The sequence below is a fragment of the Sinocyclocheilus grahami genome, unplaced genomic scaffold, assembly GCF_001515645.1.
Source record: "Sinocyclocheilus grahami isolate Dianchi unplaced genomic scaffold, SAMN03320097.WGS_v1.1 scaffold150.1, whole genome shotgun sequence".
Taxonomy (NCBI): Eukaryota; Metazoa; Chordata; class Actinopteri; order Cypriniformes; family Cyprinidae; genus Sinocyclocheilus; species Sinocyclocheilus grahami.
Window position 1 is genome coordinate 1293117 of NW_015505329.1, and position 21693 is coordinate 1314809.

The 21693-nt window shown below is 36.4% G+C and overlaps 1 protein-coding gene across 1 annotated transcript in view; it reads left to right on the forward strand.

Annotated features, from left to right (window-relative positions):
* Window positions 1-21693, forward strand: part of LOC107592166 (CUB and sushi domain-containing protein 3-like) — a 223387-nt gene that overhangs the window by 154473 nt on the left and 47221 nt on the right. Inside the window, exons 45-51 of the mRNA XM_016281569.1 lie at window positions 2644-2829; window positions 3890-4084; window positions 7766-7939; window positions 10469-10642; window positions 12457-12630; window positions 14134-14319; window positions 16134-16307. Of these exons, the coding sequence (XP_016137055.1) occupies window positions 2644-2829; window positions 3890-4084; window positions 7766-7939; window positions 10469-10642; window positions 12457-12630; window positions 14134-14319; window positions 16134-16307 (1263 nt within the window). The remainder of the gene's footprint in view (window positions 1-2643; window positions 2830-3889; window positions 4085-7765; window positions 7940-10468; window positions 10643-12456; window positions 12631-14133; window positions 14320-16133; window positions 16308-21693) is intronic.

Consider the following 21693-nt stretch of genomic DNA (forward strand, 5'->3'; position numbering starts at 1 on the left):
TCATTAGCTAGTATCAAGAAAGCAACTGCATTACTAGAATATTTGATATGATTCTTTCCAGATGTGGCGTTTTGTGTTGATTTGGAATGTTATTGAGATTGAATTGCTGCAAAGACAGACCGTGTCAGATGCCAGCATCACTGATCAATCGTCTCTTTGTTTCCGGCTAATTAATACGGCCGAATGAATGAAGGAATACGAGCGCTGTTGTTTTGTTGAATATATTTGATTCGAATTTTAGCACTCAGTAATTGGACAACCTATTATGTTGCATCGCTGTATTGATTTTGCTTTGAGCAAACTCCAGCACCTTTTCCATTTCTTTAACTGCACATTTTTGCCATGCTGGCTAATTACAGCTCTGTTTGCTCACACATGACCATGTTTAGACCTTCCATTCACTGTGTGGACTTGATGAGGTCAAATGCGGTGGAGTGTCATTCCTGCTTTGCTAACTTTTAAAATGAATGTGTTGGTGTTTCAATGTAAGAAATAATTAATAAAAACACTTAACAGGCATTTTATGAAATGTTGGTAATAAACAGTTTTCTGTGATTTTATCAAACAGGATGGATGTTTTAGAGTGACATAAACCCACTAACATCACTGCAAAACATCACATAATTCGACAAATCCTCTGCTAATATTTACTGTACTAATGTTTGTTTTCTCTCCAAAATGATGCCACTTCCTGTAATTAAGAAACTGGATTCGACTAATTTCAGGGATTGTATGACAGACTGCCAGATCTTAAGACTTAAGACAGCTGGTTGACTAGTTGTTTAGACGATCCACTTACTAGTTTTGACAATAGGTTGTTTTGCACATCCTGGTCTCTGTAGGGAAAGTGCTAATTCAAAGTTCACTCAGCGGTAACTGAATCGATGGCAATGACCTCACCTGCTCTCATCTGCTGGAAAACTAGCCACATAGGTGTGTGTGCGTCAGTGCTTTGGTCCAATTATTTTTGAGACTGGCTTTTGTGGATAGGTTAACGAGGAAGCTGATATTAATGAACTGCCATTGTAAAGGGAAGTATCTGTATTGGAGTTTCTTGGATGGACATTTCTTAACCCTTGTGCTGCGCTGAAAATCCGTCACCTAATTTGGTGTTCCTGGTAAAAAAAAAAAAAAGATCTGCCTTTTAAAAAATTCTGGTTAATTTAGTAGGTAGCACTTTACAATAAGGTTCCATTAGTTAATGTTAGTTAATGTTTGTATGAACAAACAGTGGATTCACTTTATATTAAGTGGCCTTAACAACTATGTACTTACATTTAAATTAATAATTTGGTACAATGCACTTATTGTGTACATACATGTTTTTACATTGTACTTATATTTTTTAAATACCTGCATGTAATTACATCTGTAATTAATTTCTGTAATTACATTTATAATTACAATGTTGACCCATCCCTTACAACTTACCCCACCCTTAAACCCACCCATACCACCAAACCTGTCCCTAACCTTACCCGTATCCCACCTCAATAGCAGCAAAAGTGTTTTGCAATACAATATGTACACAGTAGGTACATTGTACTTATTTTTTGATGTAAGTACATAGTTGTTAAGGCCACTTAATATAAAGTGGGGCCCAAACAATGAACAATATATTTATTACAGTATTTATTAATCTTAGTTAATGTTAGGTAATTAAAATACAGTTGTTCACTGTTAATTCATGTTAATTGACAGTGCATTAACTAATGTTAACAAGCCCAACTTTTGATTTTAGTTATGCATTAGTAAATGTTGGAATTAACATTAACTAAGATTAATAAATGCTAGAAGTATTGTTCATTCTTAGTTCATGTTAGCTAAAGTAGTTCACTAATGTTAACTAATGAACCGTTTTGTTAAGTGTTACCATTTCATACTATGCTTTATTATTACGAAATCTTGGATTTAATCTTTTTATCAACTTTTTTTTTGGACGATGCATTATTTGTGGATAATTTTGTCAATGTTAACTCAAAAACTGAGGTACATTTAGTCAGATCAAGTCAAGCTCTTTCTGATTCTAATATGCGTGTGTGTATATATAGTAATTTGGAGTGGACAGATTTGAAGAAGGATTGGACAAAGTTTGGGAAATAATTCTTAATGTATTCACTGCCCTTCAGAGATCTGTTCTTCAGATTTCTAGTAAATTGTATTATATAATTATTGGGGGAAATAACAGGTTATTATGCATTCACATTATTTGCATTTGCAGCTTCACCGTCTTTGTTTTCTCTTTAAATCCATTCTTTGGATTTCGTTTATCCGTGAGGCATGTAATGCAAGCCACGTATTTCCACTCTGAAGGCAGCACAGAATATATAACATGACAAGATGCATTTACAAAACTTTCTGATTGTGGGAAGCAATTAGTTGCACCCTCAAAAGTTTCTTGTTTTTCATGCCGAAGTTTGAAAAAATGTGACGCAGTGTTTTGCAGATGTTCTGCTATCAGATGTGAACATAAAGAAAATCCAGTTTGGTTTTTGTGGAATCAGTTCTAAATAAGAATCAATTCCTATTTCCCAAATCCTCTGTATGCCATTCTTCATGGAAAACAAAAGGGAACTGAACTAATTTCATGTTCTTTGTTGAGGGTTTCGATGCAAAGTCAAGCTCATCTCATTGTCTTTCTAGCTGTGTCCTGTGGGCCCCCGGTGGCCCCTGTGAACGGAGGCATGCTGGCTGCTGATTATTCAGCAGGAACACGAGCCACCTACTTCTGCAACGACGGCTTTCGTCTGTCCTCTAAAGAGGTGACCAGCACCGTGTGTCAGGCTGACGGCACGTGGAGCAACCACAATAAAATCCCTCGCTGCACAGGTGAGACAGACGTCCTGGTTTCCAGTGATCAAAGCATTTAAGGGTTTTAATGGTTATGCTGATCATGTCTGGTAACAGTGAGTTATATTAAAGACCCTCATGAAATCAGAATAGGAGTTTTGTGGCTTGTAGTCCTTGTCTGTTAGCTTTGAGACTAATCTATATGCTAGTGCTATGAGAATGGCCTTATTAATACTAGTGGCAAGCAGTAGCACGTAGGTAATCAAATCATGACGAATAGTACGTCAGTAAGATTTTTTTTTTCTTTGAAAGAATGGATGTTGTTATTCTGCAAGGTTGTACAAAATTTATCAAAAGTTGAAAGTAAAGCAATTTGTTACGAAATTTATATTTTCGAAATTCAGTTTTTTTGAACTCATCATCAGAGAATCCCGAAAAAAGTTTCTACAAAAATATGGAGCAATACAACTTTGTTTTTCAACAATGATAATTATAAAAAAATGTTTTTGAGCACCATATAAGACTGGAGTAATGATGCTGAAAATTCAACTTCAACATCACAGGAATAAATTACATTTTCAAATATATTGAAATAGAAAACAGTTATTTTAAATTGTAAAAATATTTTATAACATTACTGTTTTTACTGTATTTTTAATCAAATAAATGATTTTCAACCCCAAACTTAAAGGGACAGTTTACCCAAAAATGAAAATTCTGTCATTATTTCTTTACCTTCGAGTTGCGCCAAACCTGTATGAATTTCTTTCAGCTTGTTAAACACACACACACAAAAAAAGATATTTTGAAGAACATTCATAACAAAACCTTCATACTAATGTTTTCCATACTATGGAAGTCAGTGGCTACCATCATCTTGTTGGGTTACCAATATTCTTCAAAATATCTTTTATATTCAGCAGATGAAAGAAACTCATACAGGTTTGGAACAAATGGAGGGTGAATAAATGATGACAGAATTTTCAAATATTTTCAAAAAAGGCTCAGAAAAGGGTGGCAAAGGGTTGCGTAATTGTAAATTGCGTTTGTTAAGTTCCATACAAATATTTTAATAACCATGCTACTGATTTCCTCTCAGTTGTGGTCTGTCCCAGTATCGGCTCCTTCACCCTGGATCACGGCAAATGGAGGATCGTCAATGGCTCTCGTTACGAATACGGCACTAAAGTAGCCTTTACTTGCAATGCCGGCTATTACCGGCTCGGCCCCGCCCACATTCACTGTACATCCAATGGGACGTGGAGCTGGAGGAATGAGCGACCTCGCTGCAAGAGTGAGTTATCCGCTTCATTTGTTACTCAAACATTAATGCTGTACATATCATGACACACAATTCCCAGGCCTTGTTAGTCTGGCCAGTTTTTAAGGTCAGTCTAAGCAGACTGCAAGGCTAATGATTTTGTCAATTGTGTCCTGAAGTGTGAAAGATTAGCAGCGTGTGCGGTGCTTTGCTACACTCATGGAATCCGGGGGCGTTTTCCGCAATTTTCTGCACAGATTTCTTTAAGTTTTAAGGATTTTTTTAAGTTTTAGTTGAGAATGTTGACTGCTCAGTTAGTTGCATGCATTTAGTTTACTGTTAGCTGTAACAGCTTGCCAGAAAATACTACTCATTTACATGGTTTATGAGGCGAGAGGATTGTGCAACCAGAAAACATTTCCCATAATTCTCAGTGGCTGCATGAACATTATAAAATGCATATAGCATCAAGTTTTCGTCCACAGATTTTTATTTTAGAATTGAATCAAATATGCGGAATGCAAATGTAAATAATCTGCCCTTTTTTAACAAAATGCACATAGACTTGTGTATAAATGTTGCATTCAGAGTTAAACTGCAAGTACTTTATTACATTTAGTGGTTTCCCCAGTGACTTTAGATTCCATTTCCAATATTATTTTTCATAAATTTTCCAGAATGTGATATTTTTGTTTTCTTAAACACTTAAACGTTGCTTTATCTAATTTTTATATTAAATTAAATATAATTAAATAGAAACAATTGCGCACATAACATGCATCCATGGCAATTTTTATTTATTTAGTTTTGCACTTGTGCTAAAAAGCTCTATGGATTTGCCAGGAAGTGACAAATAGAGAAAGAAATACGAACTTGTCCAGTACCTCCATTGTATTCTTTATGTCTTATGGAATCAAAAGTACTAATTTCCCAGGATGCTTTATATGGTGCCATCACAATACTGAAATGAATTTGGCCCTGTATATTCTCCACTATATAGGCTGTTTAAAGGAATAGTTCACCTAAAAATGAAAATTTGATGAAAATTTACTCACCCTCGGGCCATCCAAGATGTAGATCAGTTTGTATGTTTATCCAAACAGATTTGGAGAAATGTAGCGTTACATCACATGTTCACCAATGGATCCTCTGCAGAGAATGGGTGCCGTCAGAATGAGAGTCCAAACAGCTGATAAAAACACCACACTAATCCACACCACTCCAGTCCATTACATCACTTGCTCACCTCTGCATCCTCTTCACTGGAGGAAGCGTTTTTATGGACTATAGACTCATATTTTATCCATTTATTTTATTCATTTTTGGATAAGCTATTCCTTTAACATGCAATTAAAAAAACACACAGCTGAATGAGTCGAGAATCCTGAGTAAAGCCAGTTGTCTGTTACTATCGCAGTCTACCTTCGGCAGGTGCCATCCTCAGATGGTTGAGTTATCAATGCTGTGCGTCTGCTGTAACTACAGATGTAATGAATGTGTTTATGGCTCCCATATGAGAGCCACAATCTAAACATTAGAGGCGCTTTATGACTGATGGCGTCTGACAGGATCCTGCACCCTGGCGAGAAGACTGCAGCGTCAATTTTAAAAAACAACAACAATCAGAGTGAAGATGATGAGAAGTTGATAACAGATGAAATGATGATGCCGCTGTGGTTTTCCTGCATGAGTAAACGCTCCTGAACAGTGTATCACATATATAATACATCCCTGATCTCCTGTCAGCTCAAACGTTCAGCTCCTGATATTTTCAGCTGGTTATGGGTGGTTAAGAAAGCTACTTGGAAATTGTTGCTTCCCAAGACTCAAACTACTCAGTTTAAAACTGCACTTTTAAAGTAGTAGTGAGCTATTACTGGCTAATTACATTAAAACATTTTAGGGGCAGCATATTTTTCAATTTCTGTAAATTTTTGTTAGATTTTTATTAAAAAGTTATCAAATATAGAAGATTACTTCTACTTGTAGTTGGTTAACTACTCGTTGAAATTCTTCTTGAGATAGTTTCCTAATTTTGGTCTGCATTTCTTCATGTTGTCTAATCATTCAAGCTACACTTTTGAAGGAATAGTTATCTTTTACTAGTAGCTAGTTAGCTTTAATAGTTAGCTTTTACTAAAGCAGTTTAAGGAGCAGTATCTTTTTTTAATTTAACAATCAAACCTTCTGTTTTTGCAACATTTTTATCGTAAAAACGTCAAATATAGAAGCTTATTCCACGTTTAGTAAATTAGCTATTTGCTACTAAATTCCTCAAAAGCAGCTCTGAGTATTGAAGCCTTAAACCTGGTAAATGTTTTTAAGACTCCCTTCAGAAGTCAGTTCCAATTGATCCATTCTGAAATCAGTTCTTCTTGAGATATTGTCCTCATTTTGTTGTGCGTTTCATCCGTGGTGTGTTTTTAGAGGTGTAAATCACAGTCGTACATGTTGTTTAAACAGTTAAGCTACTCTTTTGAAGTAATAGTTAGTTTTTACTAGGGCTGTGCAATTAATCGCATGCGATTGTCATGTGCATCTAGTCAGTAAAGCTGGTCCCGTGATTGGTAGTAAATCGCCATCACCTGCTTTCAGATGGAGCGGCATTTAATACACAGAGCCGTAGTTCACTGACAAGCTAGGCAATATCGCATTCATAATCGAATGCGATTCATTTGTGATTATGAACGCGATATTGCCTAATTGTCAGTGAACTACGGCTCTATGTAGTGAATGCCGCTCAATCTGAAAGCAGGTGATAGAGATTTACTACCAATCACGGGTCCGGCTTTACTGACGAGATGCGCATGACAATCGCATGCAATTAATTGCACAGCCCTAGTTTTTACTAGCTAGTTAAAGCAGTTGAAGGGAAAGTATATTTTTTAAATGTAACAATCAGATTTATGTTTCTGTAACTTTTTTTATTGTAAAATATACATGATAAAACCAACGCTATCTCACGGCCAATTTGTACGTATTTTACGAGGTGGCTAATTTGTACGAATTTGTACGACCTCACTCGTACAATTTTGTACGATTTCTGTGACGGGTAAGTTTAGGGGCGGGGTTAGGTGTGGTTCTTCGTATGAATTCATACGAATTTGCCAACTCATAAAATGCATGCGATTTTTCAAAAATTCGTACGAATTAGCCACCTCGTAAAATATGTACGAACTGCTGTGAGATCGGGCTGGATAAAACATGATAAAATATAGTAGTTTATATAGTAGCTTGCTTCTACTTTTAGTTAGTTAGCTACTTGCTACTAAATTCCTCAAAATTTAACTTAGTTTTGAAGCTATAAACCTGGTAAACACGGTCAAGCTATTGAAGAATTAGTTTGCTTTTACTAGATAGTTAGTTGAAGAAGTTTATGGGAAAGTATCTTCTAAAATTTAACAGTCACATTTAATGTTTCTGTAACATTTTTATTTTTAAAAGTGATTAAAAATAGAATTGCTTTTTACTTTAGTCTAGTTAGTTAGGAAGCAGTTTAAGAGGCAATATCTTTTTTCAATTGAACAATCAGATCATTTTTAAAACTGAGATTTATACATTCAGAAATATTTATTCTATTTTAGATATTTTACTCATTTTGATCTGTATTTCTTCTGTTTTAGTTTTTTTTATCGGGGGTGTAAATCATAGTCGTACGTGTTGTCTTTAAGATTGTGTCGATTCATTTTTGTTCTCTATTGCCTTTTACTGCAGTCATTTCGTGTGGAGAGCTGCCCACTCCTCCTAATGGAAAGAAAATTGGAACGCAGACAACCTTCGGAGCAACCGCTATTTTTACCTGCAACTCGGGCTACATTCTAATGGGCTCGACTGTACGGGAATGTCTGGCATCGGGTCTCTGGAGCGGGATGGAGACGCGCTGTCTCGGTAACACCAGAAACCTTCTCTCTTTCAAAACATCACCACACATTACCATCCATGTAACCTTTTAATGGAGACGGGGTGCTGATAGGCCATATGAAGAGTTCTGTGACATTTTGTCAGGATTTCCATAACAACAGTGGTTTTAAATTTTTGCTTATGCTGTATGCAGCACCTGTATCATCACATGCAAATAAAAGCTCTAGTCTAAAGCCTAGTGAACTGCCTATGTAGGTACAAAAAGCGTCATTATTATCCCTTCTTAAATACAGTTTTTTGACCTTGAAGGAGAACGCAATCCCATAATACACTATGGTGGTTCTCAGTGGGAAAATATCCAGCTAAGATGATGAAAAAGTTGTCGTTTAATATTTATAAGTATCTTTTATTCAAAAAGTGTCATTAAATTTACATGCGTTTTATACTTTTGGCACATGCTTGTGTCCAAAGAGACTTACATTAAATTCAAGCTATACATCTTTTAAGTTCCTGTGTTCCCTGCACTGTAAAACAGCAGCTGTGGTTGCCAGAAATTCACTCTAAAAATGTGAAAATGTGTCAGGTGTTGCAGAATGGCAGTTTGGTGCTTGTACATTTTTACAGCTTAAAACCATACATTTTATTAAATTATATAATGTTAATACACCAATCTGAACTACCAAAATCTGTGTTTTAATTGACTATTTTGCGCTGTAATTTATACAGTAATTCATAGTTTTGCTTGCAAACACCATACATTTACACCATAAGTATTTTACAAGTTACATACAATGTGTACATATAAAAAAACAAATTTTCTCTAAAAACTGTATGGTATTTTTACAAGTCTTTTTCTTTAAAAATAAAAGCATTTTTTTACAGCTTTTTTTTTAACTAATTTCTAAGACCGCATCCTTGATGAAGACCTTGATAAATTATCAAAAATTATAATTTATAATTTATTACAAGTGTAATTTATTAAATACCAAAAACATACTACAACTTATATTCAGGCTATGCATATTCTCAGTTCATGCATTCCCTAGGAATCAAATCCGTAACCTTGACATTGCTAATGCAGTGCTCTGCTGTTGCTACAGGAAATATAGTCACATATAATTACATCTGATGAAATATGTACTATTTTACTCTGTGTGTGTGTGTGTGTGTGTGTGTGTGTGTGTGTGTGTGTGTGTGTGTGTATTTTTGTACTTATCAGAGTTTTTCAGGGTTACCTTAGCAACATGCTATTGTTGCTGCTGTTCAACAAATTCTACAAGCTCCTTTCAGTGTAGAATGTTCAATCACCTATGATGTTCCATTTCGGTCAGGATGCAACCTTAAAAGGCAGCTGGCTATGTAGACAGTATACTAGGAGGTCTTTGTGGAAGGTTTCTCTGTTGTGTTTGCACAGATTGCATGAGTGTCTTTGTGTAAGAGAATAATTTCTTGTCCGACCTGTGCAACAGAAAATGAAGTGAGAGAACGCTCTGGAGGGACAGAGGTGACGAAATGATTTCTGTAGTAGTTCAGCGGACTCAGTGCTCTGTGAAGTGTGCCAGCCTCTGCTGAGTTCTGTCATCAATCACATCTGAGAGAAAAAAACCTTGACAGCTCTCCATTTGCCCATCGGTCTTTGTCTCTCATCACATCTTCTCTGAGTAAGACAGTGTTGTGCATTACTTTGTCCACCAAAAGAGTCTTCAGATCCGTTGTGTTGATCCTCGGATGCATCGATATTGCAGTATCTGTTGTGGGGATTGAACACTCATTGTCTGTGGGTGGATTATGAATATCTCTATTCACCACACCACACACAATGTGATTTCCTCAAGTAGGACATCATCCTACAATAATGTCCCCATCAAATCACAGGCTGAACTAGACATGAGAATTTTCACAAGTATAAAGATTATGGTTGTGAATCAGATTCCACTTAACTCCAAATTCCTAATTATCCATAAGTAATTCTTTAGGGCAATTTTTATTTATTTAGGAATAAGGAATGAAGGTAGTTTTTATTGCATTTATTACCCTCAGCAAAAAAAAGTCAAGTAATGAATTAAGTAAATAGTCGGTGATAAAAACTGAGAAACAAAGCAATAAAACAAATGAAAAGAATAGACCAAAGATAGAAACTACAGTGCTTGAGGTATTTCAGGTATCCAACAGCAGTGTTAAATTTGTCAACATTTATAAATAGGAAGAAACAGACAAGCTATTTTAAAATTATAATAATAATAATTGTAGATAGATAGATAGATATGCATTTTTTGAAAAGGAGACTATACTCATCAATATATTTTATTAAAAATACAGTAAAATTGTGAAATATTATTATAATTTAAAATAACCATTCTGTATTTGAATGTATTGGAAAAATGTAATTTATGCCTGTGATCAAAGCTGAATTTTCAGCATAATCACTCCAGACTTCAGTGTCACATCATCCTTCAGAAATCAGTCTAATATGCTGATTTGCTGCTCAAATAACATTTCAGATTCTCATTATATTTGTTGTATATATTATATATATTCTCAATGTTTTTCCCCCAGCCGGCCACTGCGGCTCTCCGGAAAGGATTGTGAATGGTCAAGTGATCGGTGAAAACTTCGGCTACAGGGACACGGTAGTTTACCAGTGCAATCCGGGTTTCCGACTCATTGGTTCCTCTGTGCGCATCTGCCAACAGGATCACAACTGGTCCGGCCAGCTCCCATCCTGCGTGTGTGAGTTCTCTCCACAGTACATGAGTAATACGCGTCGGGGGAAGTTTGGTTTGCAGCCAAGAGGATTAGTTTGACATGTAATGCAGGCAAACCCCCTATTCAGCCCATGACAGGCATCACACACAAATCCTGACTTTACCAATGAAACATTTGATGAAGGAAAACACCAACACCACCTGATTTTGTGTGGGTGATTTGGATGTTTTCCTTGTTTTATTTGTGACTGCCGGAACGCAAAGCTGCTTAGATAAATGTTTTCATACAAGTTGCATTAAAATTTTTCTTGTCAAGCATTGGAGATTCATATTCTACAAATTGATTAAATTATGCCAGTAGACAAAAGTTAAGGACACAACTGACTGAATTCTCATCATAAAAACCTTTTAATCTAGAAAATGTTTGAAATTAGAACACACATTTTCATATGAATTTCTTCTAAAGCTACTATTTTCAAATGGTTTTTGGGGGGCTGTTCCTACATAATTAGCAGACTTCCATTTGTGAAATTTGATGAAGTGTTTCTAATGTCATGGCAAAAGAAAACATTAACCTGAATAGTGAATATGAATCTGCAGTATGAATTGAAAGTGAAGAGCATGTGATACTCTAATTTGCAATTAAATGAATTGTATGAGTCGGTTCTTTGTAGTGAATCAAAGACATACGGCACGTCCAATATGGTCCAATTCACCACTAAACGACTCTTTTGAGTGGTTCTTTTTAGTGAATCAAAAGTATGCAGTGTGAAAAGAACAGTCCGATTCACAAACAAATCACTCTTCTGAACGGTTCTTTTTAGTGAATCAAAGACGTAAAGCACGTCAGTATAGTCCAATTCACGATCGAATTACTTTTTTCAACATTTTTTTTTTTAGTAAATTAGAAAGATGAAAGACTTGCAGCACTTCAGTATAGTCCAATTCATAAACAAACGACTCTATAAGTGGTTCTTCTCAGTGAATCAAAAGCATGCAAGATAAACATTGCAGCCCAATTCACAAACCACTGAGTCTTATCAGCCAGCTCTTTTGAATGAATCAATTTAAAGGACACACAAATTCACTGTATGACCGGTTTACATCAGTATGACGAATCTCTGACAGAATAAGCTCACTGAATCATTGTATTGACTCGTTTACTGCTTTCAGTGATATCTTGAAATTAAGAAAGTTTTAAGTACTTCAGCTTCATGAAAGTAAATCAGTATGACTAATTGTTCATATGACGGCTGGATTTAAAGATAAACATTTGCATTTTTTATCGATTTTTATTTTAAACATAAATGCATTAAAATACACTAAAAATGAGGGTAACACTTTATTTCGATAGTCCACTTTAGACATTCTATTAACAGTTAGTAACTTTGCAACTACATGTCAACTAGCAGTTAGTAGAGTATTAGTAGACTGTCTGCTTAATATCTTCTAACACTTTCTTTGTCAACTTATTCTACTAACCCTAAACCTACCCTAACAGTCTACTCTGAAAGTTAGTAGACATGTAGTTGCAAATTAATGAGAATTAGTTGACAGGTAGTTGACATGTAGTTACAAAGTTACTTATAGTTAATAGAATGTCTAAAGTGGACTATCGAAATAAAGTGTAACCAAAATGAGTTATTGGAGCATGTAAGAAAATACTAATTCAGTTTAATTCAGTGTGATACTTGCAATTTCTTTTTAATTGTTTGTGAAATTTACCAGCTATTTTTGAGTGAAAATTGTAGTAATTCAGTGTAGTAATATTACAGAATAAGTTGGTGTATTCAGACTTTTGACTGGTAGGTAACAGTAATTTTCTCCTTTGCGGTGCAGCCGTTAGCTGCGGTCATCCGGGCAGCCCAATCTATGGCCGTACTGTTGGCGACGGCTTCAACCTGAATGATGTGGTGACCTTCTTCTGTAATAACGGCTACATTCTGGAAGGCCCGTCTCAAGCGCAGTGCCAGGCGGACCGTCAATGGAGCCAGCAGCTGCCCACATGCCGAGGTTTGGACCAAATGACTTCTTTTCTCATTATAGTGAAATTTAAGCACTGTGGCGCTGATGGAAATGACTTTCTGGCTGCCGCAGTTAAAAAAGGAATGACCAATTTCAACCCTCTGGCCCTCTTTTCAGCCAACAGTATCTCATTCAGACATGGTCTGAATAGCAACAGAGTAGCCCTGCAAATCAGTAAGATGTATGTTTTGAATCTAATCTCTGCTTTGTTAGCGGCGTGATTATGAGTGTCTCAGAGGATCGTCTGTAGTGCTTGATTCTGACAACAGACCGGATGAAGTGATCAGCAGTGATGTTGGCTTGATTACATGACTGGAATTTGGTTTTGTTTAATATTTATGAACACATAAGTGGTTTTATCTCACCATATGGTTGAAGAAGCTTAGTGTAACGCTGTATTTTTTACGTTATAGTTTTTTTATGCAGCTTCAGTGATATAGTAGTTGACTAACAGTGTCCACTGTCTTTTTTTTAGACATCTTTTAAAATTTGTATTTCATTTTAGGTTAGCATTACAATTACTATATAAAGTAAAGCCTAGATTTAACGTAACTGTTTAACCACCTTGCAGCATCCATCCGATTTTAAACACTGTAACATAATCATAAAAGTATTTTAAAAGTAGATTAATATTTTGATAGATTTTTGAATTTTTGAAACTCAAAAAGAAACAACTGAAATGTGAGTTGTTGTTCACTGAAAATCTTCCTCTCAAATCTCATTTGTGTAATAATTCATGTGGTGTGACTCCATAGACAGTTATGTGTCGTTTCTGTGGCAGCTCGTGACACCAAAGATACAAAAATGTCAATGTCTTGACTTGGTAGAGAATATATGGAAGCACAAAAAAAAAAAAAAAGTTTATTCAGGAAATGTTTATACTTCATGTCGGAAATTCTCCACAGACACTTAAAGAATGACATACAGTGTAATGGTTTCAAAAGTTTATACAGGTTTCAGACTCACAAGGTGTTTTTCAAGGTTCCTGCCAATTGCTAAAACCTCTTCAAACTCCTCCAGGTTATCTTTCATAGAGATCTATTCTGATAAATACACTGGGGCAAAAAAGTATTTAGTCAGCCACCAATTGTGCAAGTTCTCCCACTTAAAAAGATGAGAGAGGCCTGTAATTTTCATCAGCAGTGTAATGGTTTCAAAAGTTTATACAGGTTTCAGACTCACAAGGTGTTTTTCAAGGTTCCTGCCAATTGCTAAAACCTCTTCAAACGTGAAAAATCCTCCAGGTTATCTTTCATAGAGATCTATTCTGATATATACACTGGGGCAAAAAAGTATTTAGTCAGCCACCAATTGTGCAAGTTCTCCCACTTAAAAAGATGAGAAATATAATCATCTCCATCAATGTTTAGATTATAATTGTGTATTTTGTATTTTATTTCTGAAATGAAGAATTACTGAGACAATTGCAACACTCTCCATTATACAGTGACTCTCATTTTTTCTTTTTTGGCGTCTGTTTGCTTTCTTCAGTTGTCAACTGCACGGATCCCGGTATACCAGCCAACTCAATCAGGAAGAGCAAAATTGAGTACGGGAACTTCACTTTCGGAACCGTGGTGTCCTATGACTGCAATCCCGGCTATTACCTCTTTGGGTCATCGGTCCTAACCTGCCAGCCCGTGGGTTACTGGGACAAGCCATTACCAGAATGCCTGGGTACGTCTGTGTGGGTTCTCTCCCAACACTTTATTTCTCATTATTTTGACTCTTTATCATTGACAATCTTTGAACACTTTCCATCTGAGACGCCGAGGGAAAATGTCACAGGTTAGCCAACATGCAGTCGAGTGCAGCGTTCGGTTCAAAGAGCTCTTATGATGAAGTCTTCGCTGTCCATTTAAAAGCCTTCAAAGTTTTCCAGCACAGACACGATGAGTTTCTGCAGTGGACAGCAGTGAATTTAACGCACCTTTCCTTGGGTTTGGCAAAACGAGGAGTATTGAGGTCAAGAGCGAGTGAAGCGGAGGCTCGTGTTCATTTGCCTGTGAGAGATAGTAATTGCCTCCCGCTCTCGCTTTCCATCTCTGTCCCTGTAATTGCTTCAAACTTGAATTTGACTGTTTCTTGTCCGTTTCCACCACGCTACTTACAACGTGAAGGAAAGGCAGCAATCCTGCTAGCTAGCTATTAGTCTTGTTTTTCTCTCAAGTGTACACAAGGTAATTCTGCACTTTGCTTAGCCGACAGAGGCTGCTTGCTGCTCTTAAACTGGGAATTTTAATAAGCATCCTCTTTTCCCCCGTCAGCCTGATGAATATTATGAAAATTGTAACCTCCTCGGTTTTATTCAGGTGCATTTCCAATTCAAAAGAAAGCAAACGTCAAAAACAGGCCTGAAAAGAAGCTTAGCTAAATTGAAATGAAGAGCTTATGTGTGTTTCTTCAGCAGCTCACAAGAGCTGAATTAATGTCGCTGGGATGTGCGCAACTGCACACTACACAAATCAACTACTGCTGGCTTTTTCTCAGCAATTAGACAGAATGAAATAGTCAAATGCAATTTCACTCTGAAATTTTAATGGTCATTATTTACCAGATCCAAACCCATGTGCTCTTTTATATATAGCACAAGCTCCAGAAATGACCAAAAAACATTATAAAAGAATTAAAAGTGTAATCCATTTGACTAATGTGATTTATTTAGTTGTCTTGTTGGTGCAGACAGCTTATTGTTGAAGGCGGTCAAGTTATTCGAAAGCAGTGCTTTAGAGATGCGTTCTTTGTAATCTTGCAAATATTGCATTGTACGAGGTTTGTTTCCTCTTTGCTAAAATTCTCCCACGCAGCACTTGTTTTTCGTGACATCCTCTGAGAGGGTTACAGCCAGACCCACACAGAATCTGTGCCTGCAGACCTTCACAGAAGAGCTGCACATTTCAGCGGATTTGGAAACGCCAATCATTTACAAAGTCAAAATGAGTCAGCTTTCATTGTCATTCAGTCATGTTTTGTATATTTTTCAGGATTTCCACCAAAAATCAATGTTGAAAATATTCCACATATTCCACATCTGTCTGCTTTAACAACATGTAATGTAAACTTGAATTACTTGAATATAATGTTATATTAATAATCATTTTATGACGACAATAATTAAAGGGATAGTTCACCCAAAAATGAAAATGTCGTTCATTGTCATCACACGTATGCATCGTGGTACTCTTGTGAATGGTGAAAAGCTCTCGGATTTCATCAAAAATATCTTCATTTGTGTTCCAAAGATGAACAAAGGTCTTACGGGTTTGGAACGACATTGTGGGTGAGTAATTAATGAGTAATTAGCGACATTGAGGATGAGTAATTAATGACAGAATTTTCATTTTTGGGTGAACTATCCCTTTAAATCTACTGTAATCTAAGCATTGTTACCATGTTGTCTTAAATATTAAAGCTTAAAGAAATGCAAAAGAAAATATCTGGCTAAAGAAAGTAGTCTCCACTGACTGTTGGTTGATGGTGTTCTCCTGCAGAGGTGGACTGTGGTCACACTGGATCTCCTCCTCATGCGGTTGTGATGGGGGATAAATTCAGCTTCGGTTCTACAGTTCACTACAGGTGTTTAGAAGACCGAGTTTTGATTGGTGAATCCACCCGCACCTGCCAGCTGAACGGCCAATGGAGCGGCTCTCAGCCTCACTGCTCAGGTGAGTGTACTGAAACTTATAGTCATGCTACTAAACTATAATACTTGGCAGAATTATTCTATCTATCCATCCATATTATTTATTTTTATTTCATAATAAATAAATAGATTATATTATTATTATGTATTTAATATTGTTATTCTAAATATAATATTAAGAATAATTAATATTATTGTTTTAGTTTTTATAGTTTTAATAATAATACATTTAATTATTAATATTAAAATAGATAAATAGATTACTTTGTAATAAATACAAAGTTGTTTTTAATTTGATATTTTATTATAAATATAATTATTTTATATTATTAATATAATTTTTAGTTTGTATTGATGTTGTTTTCATTATTATTATTATTATTATTATTATTATTATTAATACTATATCATAATAAATAAATACATATATCATTATTTTGTATTTAATATTTAATTCTTATAAATATAATAGTTTCTTATTAATAATACTATTATTGTTGTTGTTTTTGTTTGTATTGTTGTTAATAATAGTAATAATAATAATTTAATATTATTATTAATAATTATTTTGTTTTTGTTTGTGTTGTTGATTTAATCATTATTATTATTATTATTATTATTATGCCACAGTTTATGGTTTAATTGGTGTGTTTTTTTTATCACATTGCTCGTTTTACAACTATTTCATGTAAGGAATAATTGGCTCCCGACTCTGGATTATTGAATGCAGCTGTTTATTTTTTTTAATAATTCTAATGTCCACTGTCAATTATTCTGCTCATACCAGGGTACCATATTTTTAGTTTTTGTTCTTCAACACTTCTTGAAATAGCTGAAGCCATTGTTGCTACTTTGAAAGAGTCACTCAGACTTCCATTACTAACTCCAGCGTGTCATTTAGCACTAGTAATGGAGGTTTGAGCTGTTTCTTTGCAGTAGAGAGAGCGAGTGTGTGTGTTTGTGATTACTGCGGCTCTCAGCAGTGTTGTGTTGTAACTTCTCTACAAAAAGCAGCATTATTATGTTAACTACATTTCTCAGTGGCACACACTGGTAACGTTGCTATTTTTGAAGATTTTATTGATTAAGTAGCAAGGCAGCACTGACAACAAGGCTCTGTGTTTGTGGAAGAACGATAGAGAGACTGTGCTTTCTGTAGATATAAAAAGTAATTTCAAAAATAATTTTAAATTGTCATTTTATCCTGTTATTTATCATATTTACTAGCTTGGCCAATGATGTTTGTTTTTCTTGTTCTTTTGCTCCATGTTTGTAGGCTGTGAAGCACTTTGAAATAACTAAAATGAATATAAAGAAGCAATAAACCATGAAAGGCAGTGCGTTACGGTAATTTTAGCACAGTTAAATAGGTTTTATATGCTCTGCTTCACGTTGTGCTTAAAAACACCCCAAAAAAGACTCTAAAGGTCTGTTCATGGAATAAAAAAAATGATCTTACATCATAATTCAGCTTTCTCTGTTTCATAAAAGCTTCTCCCTTCCTCATGGTAAAATCACAGTAATGCATGGCCCCTCGTGGCTTTTATTCAGATAATGCATAAGTCTTTGTATCTGCTTGTTCAGGCCTCAACTCGTGTTTGAAAGAGAAATCATACATTTGAATGAGCACATTGTTGAGTGAAGTAACACTCAACAATGTCTTGGTTCTTATTTCCTGTCATTATGTGTCAGTCTAACATGAGTTAATTAAGTTCAGCTGAATAATGACTTCTGTCTCTGCGTGACACACTACACCGTCTCTTCTTACTGACAAGCTGTCTGTTTGATTCCAGCTAACATGCACAGATTTTTCTTCTTTAAAGAAATAGTTCCCGCACAAATGAAACACTCATTATTACTTACACTGATATCGTGCCAAATATGAGACTTGTTCTACAGTTCACATTCATATCTTGAAAAATATCAAAAATACACCGTTGAAGCCCCATAAAAGCAGTCCAGACAACTATATTTCAAGTCTTCCGAGGTCATATATTGCATCTTCACCTGAAAAGATTAAATATGCACATGGGAGATTCAAGCACTGAAGAGGGAAAATTATCAGTGAATAACAATTTACATTTTAGTCTGTTCCTCAAACAAAGCTGTGGTATAACTTCAGAAGTGAATAAAGTGAATGCATCAAAAGTACAACTTTTATTGGGCTTTTTTAATCTCTTTTGAAGCTTAAATTATACTAAATATATATTAAATTGATCAAAGGTGACAGAAAAGACATTTATAATGTTACAAAAGATTTCCATTTCAAATAAATGCTGTTCTTTTGAACTTTCATCAAAGAATACTTAAAAAGGTTTCCACAATAATAATAATAAATGTTTCTTGAGCAGCAAATCAGCATATTAGAATGATTTCTGAAGGAACATGTGACACAGAAGACTAGAGTAATGATGCTGAAAATTCAGCTTTGATCACAGGGATATTTTAAAATATATTAAAATACAAACTATTTTAAATTGTAATAATATTTCACAGCAGTTCTATTTTTATTGTATTTTTAATTAAATAAATGCAGCTTCAGTGTGTATAAAATACTTATTTTAGACATATTAAAAATACAAATCATTGTATGTACATGCAATGAGCCAAAATTATGCATTTACACTCTTAAAAAGCTTCTAAGAATCACACACTCGTCTCTGTGCACATCTGTATGCAGCGCTGCATGCACTGACCCAAAAACAGCATGAGTTTCCTCTTTTACTTTCATTCCTTCTGTTCTTATCTCAATCCATCCCCCACTGACACACAGTCTTTTTGACTGTACAGAATGGAGTACTAGTACACTTCTGAATACTGCACTCTATACTCTATACTGCCTTTCTCATACTGCTTTTTTTGTAAATATTATGTGAAACTGAATGTATCGTTTACTACGTTCTGTTTAACATTGTATGTCGTCATCAAATTACCCCATGTTGTATCATAGTGCATATAAATAGTTTAGAATTTGCATTATAATTTATGATTAATCTAAACAGCATGAGTTTCCTCTTTTACTTTCATTCCTTCTGTTCTTATCTCAATCCATCCCCCACTGACACAGTCTTTTTGACTGTACAGAATGGAGTACTAGTACACTTCTGAATACTGCACTCTATACTCTATACTGCCTTTCTCATACTGCTTTTTTTGTAAATATTATGTGAAACTGAATGTATCGTTTACTACGTTCTGTTTAACATTGTATGTCGTCATCAAATTACCCCATGTTGTATCATAGTGCATATAAATAGTTTAGAATTTGCATTATAATTTATGATTAATCTAAACTATGCTAATTGCAGTCATTTTAATCATACTGTACAGCAAGTTACGTTTTTTTTCTACTAAGGAATTTCAGGAGGAACATCAGAGACGAAGCTGATACCTAAATGAAACATATCTCAAATCCTCCTGAGCTTTGAAAGAGCAACCTCTGAGAAATAACACTTTCCTCAGGGCTCTCTGTGTCTTTCTAGCATTACTTCTATATTCTGTGTGAGTATGCTCGACACTTCTCGGGAGGTTTGATGTTGAGACTGTGTTCTGGATTTCTGGGACATTCGTCAAGAATCTAGCATCTCGATTGCTGGAAATTTTAGGAGGCGTACGCCACTGTAGGTTTATTAAAGTTAGTCAGTTGCATCTTGGCTTCATTTGAAAGCATTTTCAGCTGCATATTTTTGTTTAAGATTAGAAAACTCCTGCAGTGTCCCCTGCAGCGCCTGCTTTCATAAGAGTTCCCTTTCAGTCGGTCACTCCCGACGTCACGTCGGATGACCGACGAAATTGGGATCTCGCTTAGAGGGACCAATCTACTTCGAGTGTAAACTAAATGAGCCAATGCACATTGGCATGCGATTATTGCATCCAGCTGCTGCTGATCACAGCGTAAGTATAAGTAGGCAGCAGATGCAGCGCATATTCAGCTTTTCGCTTCGGAGCCGAGTGATCACATCGTTCTGCTCCTGACTACTCTGAGAGAAGAAGACTGAACGAGTTCAGCGCGCTCTTGGAGAGCTCTTCGTGTTGGCGGTACGGCGCTTCAGCGGTGGTGGTTTCCCGTGTCGAGTGGGTTGCACACATCAGGCTGCACTACCCCCTGTTTGTGTTGCAGATGATCATCTCCCCTGTGCACCTCAGCACGCTAAAAGAGCTTTTTCCCCTAAAAGAGCAAATTCGGGTGCGTCTTTCTAAAGACGACGTTGCTTAGCAAACTTGACGTTACGTCTTTATAAAGACGATGTGGGTCTTGCTATAGACAATGTTGGTTCTCGGGGTGGTCCGCGCTGGTTCTCAGCGCCCCGCCTTGGTGCCTTTTTTCCCGGAGGTGCATGAGGAGCTCAACAGGCCGTGGATGGCACCGTTTTACTGCCGGAAACTGATTTGCTGGATCCTCCTCCCTCACCACCCTCGATGGTGGGGCAGCTAGGGGGTTACAAGGGTCCCCCCGGTGGAGCGGTCGAACTCCGAACTATATATCATACCTCCGAACCGCGGCGGACCTCGCGCCACGAGTGACGAAGGTTACGGCGTGGTCTCTGGGTCGTGCGATGTCTACTATGGTGGTCCGGGAGCGGTGGAGACACGGTGGAGAACTTGCCCAGCGGTTCTCCACCGTGGTCCCTCCAGAGGTGGAGGGACGTGCTCTTCAGGAGATGGTGAGCACACCACTCCCTCCCCCGGAGGAGGGCCGGGCGGAGAATCTTTTCATCTTTTTCCACCAAATAGGGGGTACCCAAATTCTCGACAAAGAGCAATTCCTCTATTTCTGGGTCCCCAGAGGGGACGGGGGGTTGTGGATGATCTAGTGCGTATGACACTCACCCTCCTCTCTTGCCAGTAAGCAGCAGTGGGTGGATCGGGAGGACGAACCAACGGACTACCCATGCACCCTCTGCTCGAACGCAGGTCAGTGTTACACACACCAGACCCCGCCTCGGACCGGCTACGAGACACCTGGGCCGGGTCCCTGCGTTTTTTCTCGCTGTCCCACTGCGGGTACGCCTGTAGTTCCATTGATGCCACTAGCGTGGTGTCTGGGAGCCTGGCTTGAGCTACCCAGCCCGTCCTGTTCCCTCCTTCAGGGAACGAGGGTTACCATACGTAACCAAGACGTTTTTGTTGTTTTTGCATTCATTTATAGTTAACCCATCTGAAAGCAACTAAAGCAAAACTTCCATATTTTTGGAATATAATTAGTATTATTGGGAAACAATTTATTGAGTAAAAATTTATATATTTATTTTGATAAAGGTTAAGATATTTTTAGACAAAAAACAGATTTTTTTTATGGTTTTTAAAGAAGTATTTTATGATCATCAAGCCTACATTTATTTAATGAAAAATACAGTAAAACAGTAATATTGTGAAATAATAATTTTTAAAAAATTGTTAAAATAACT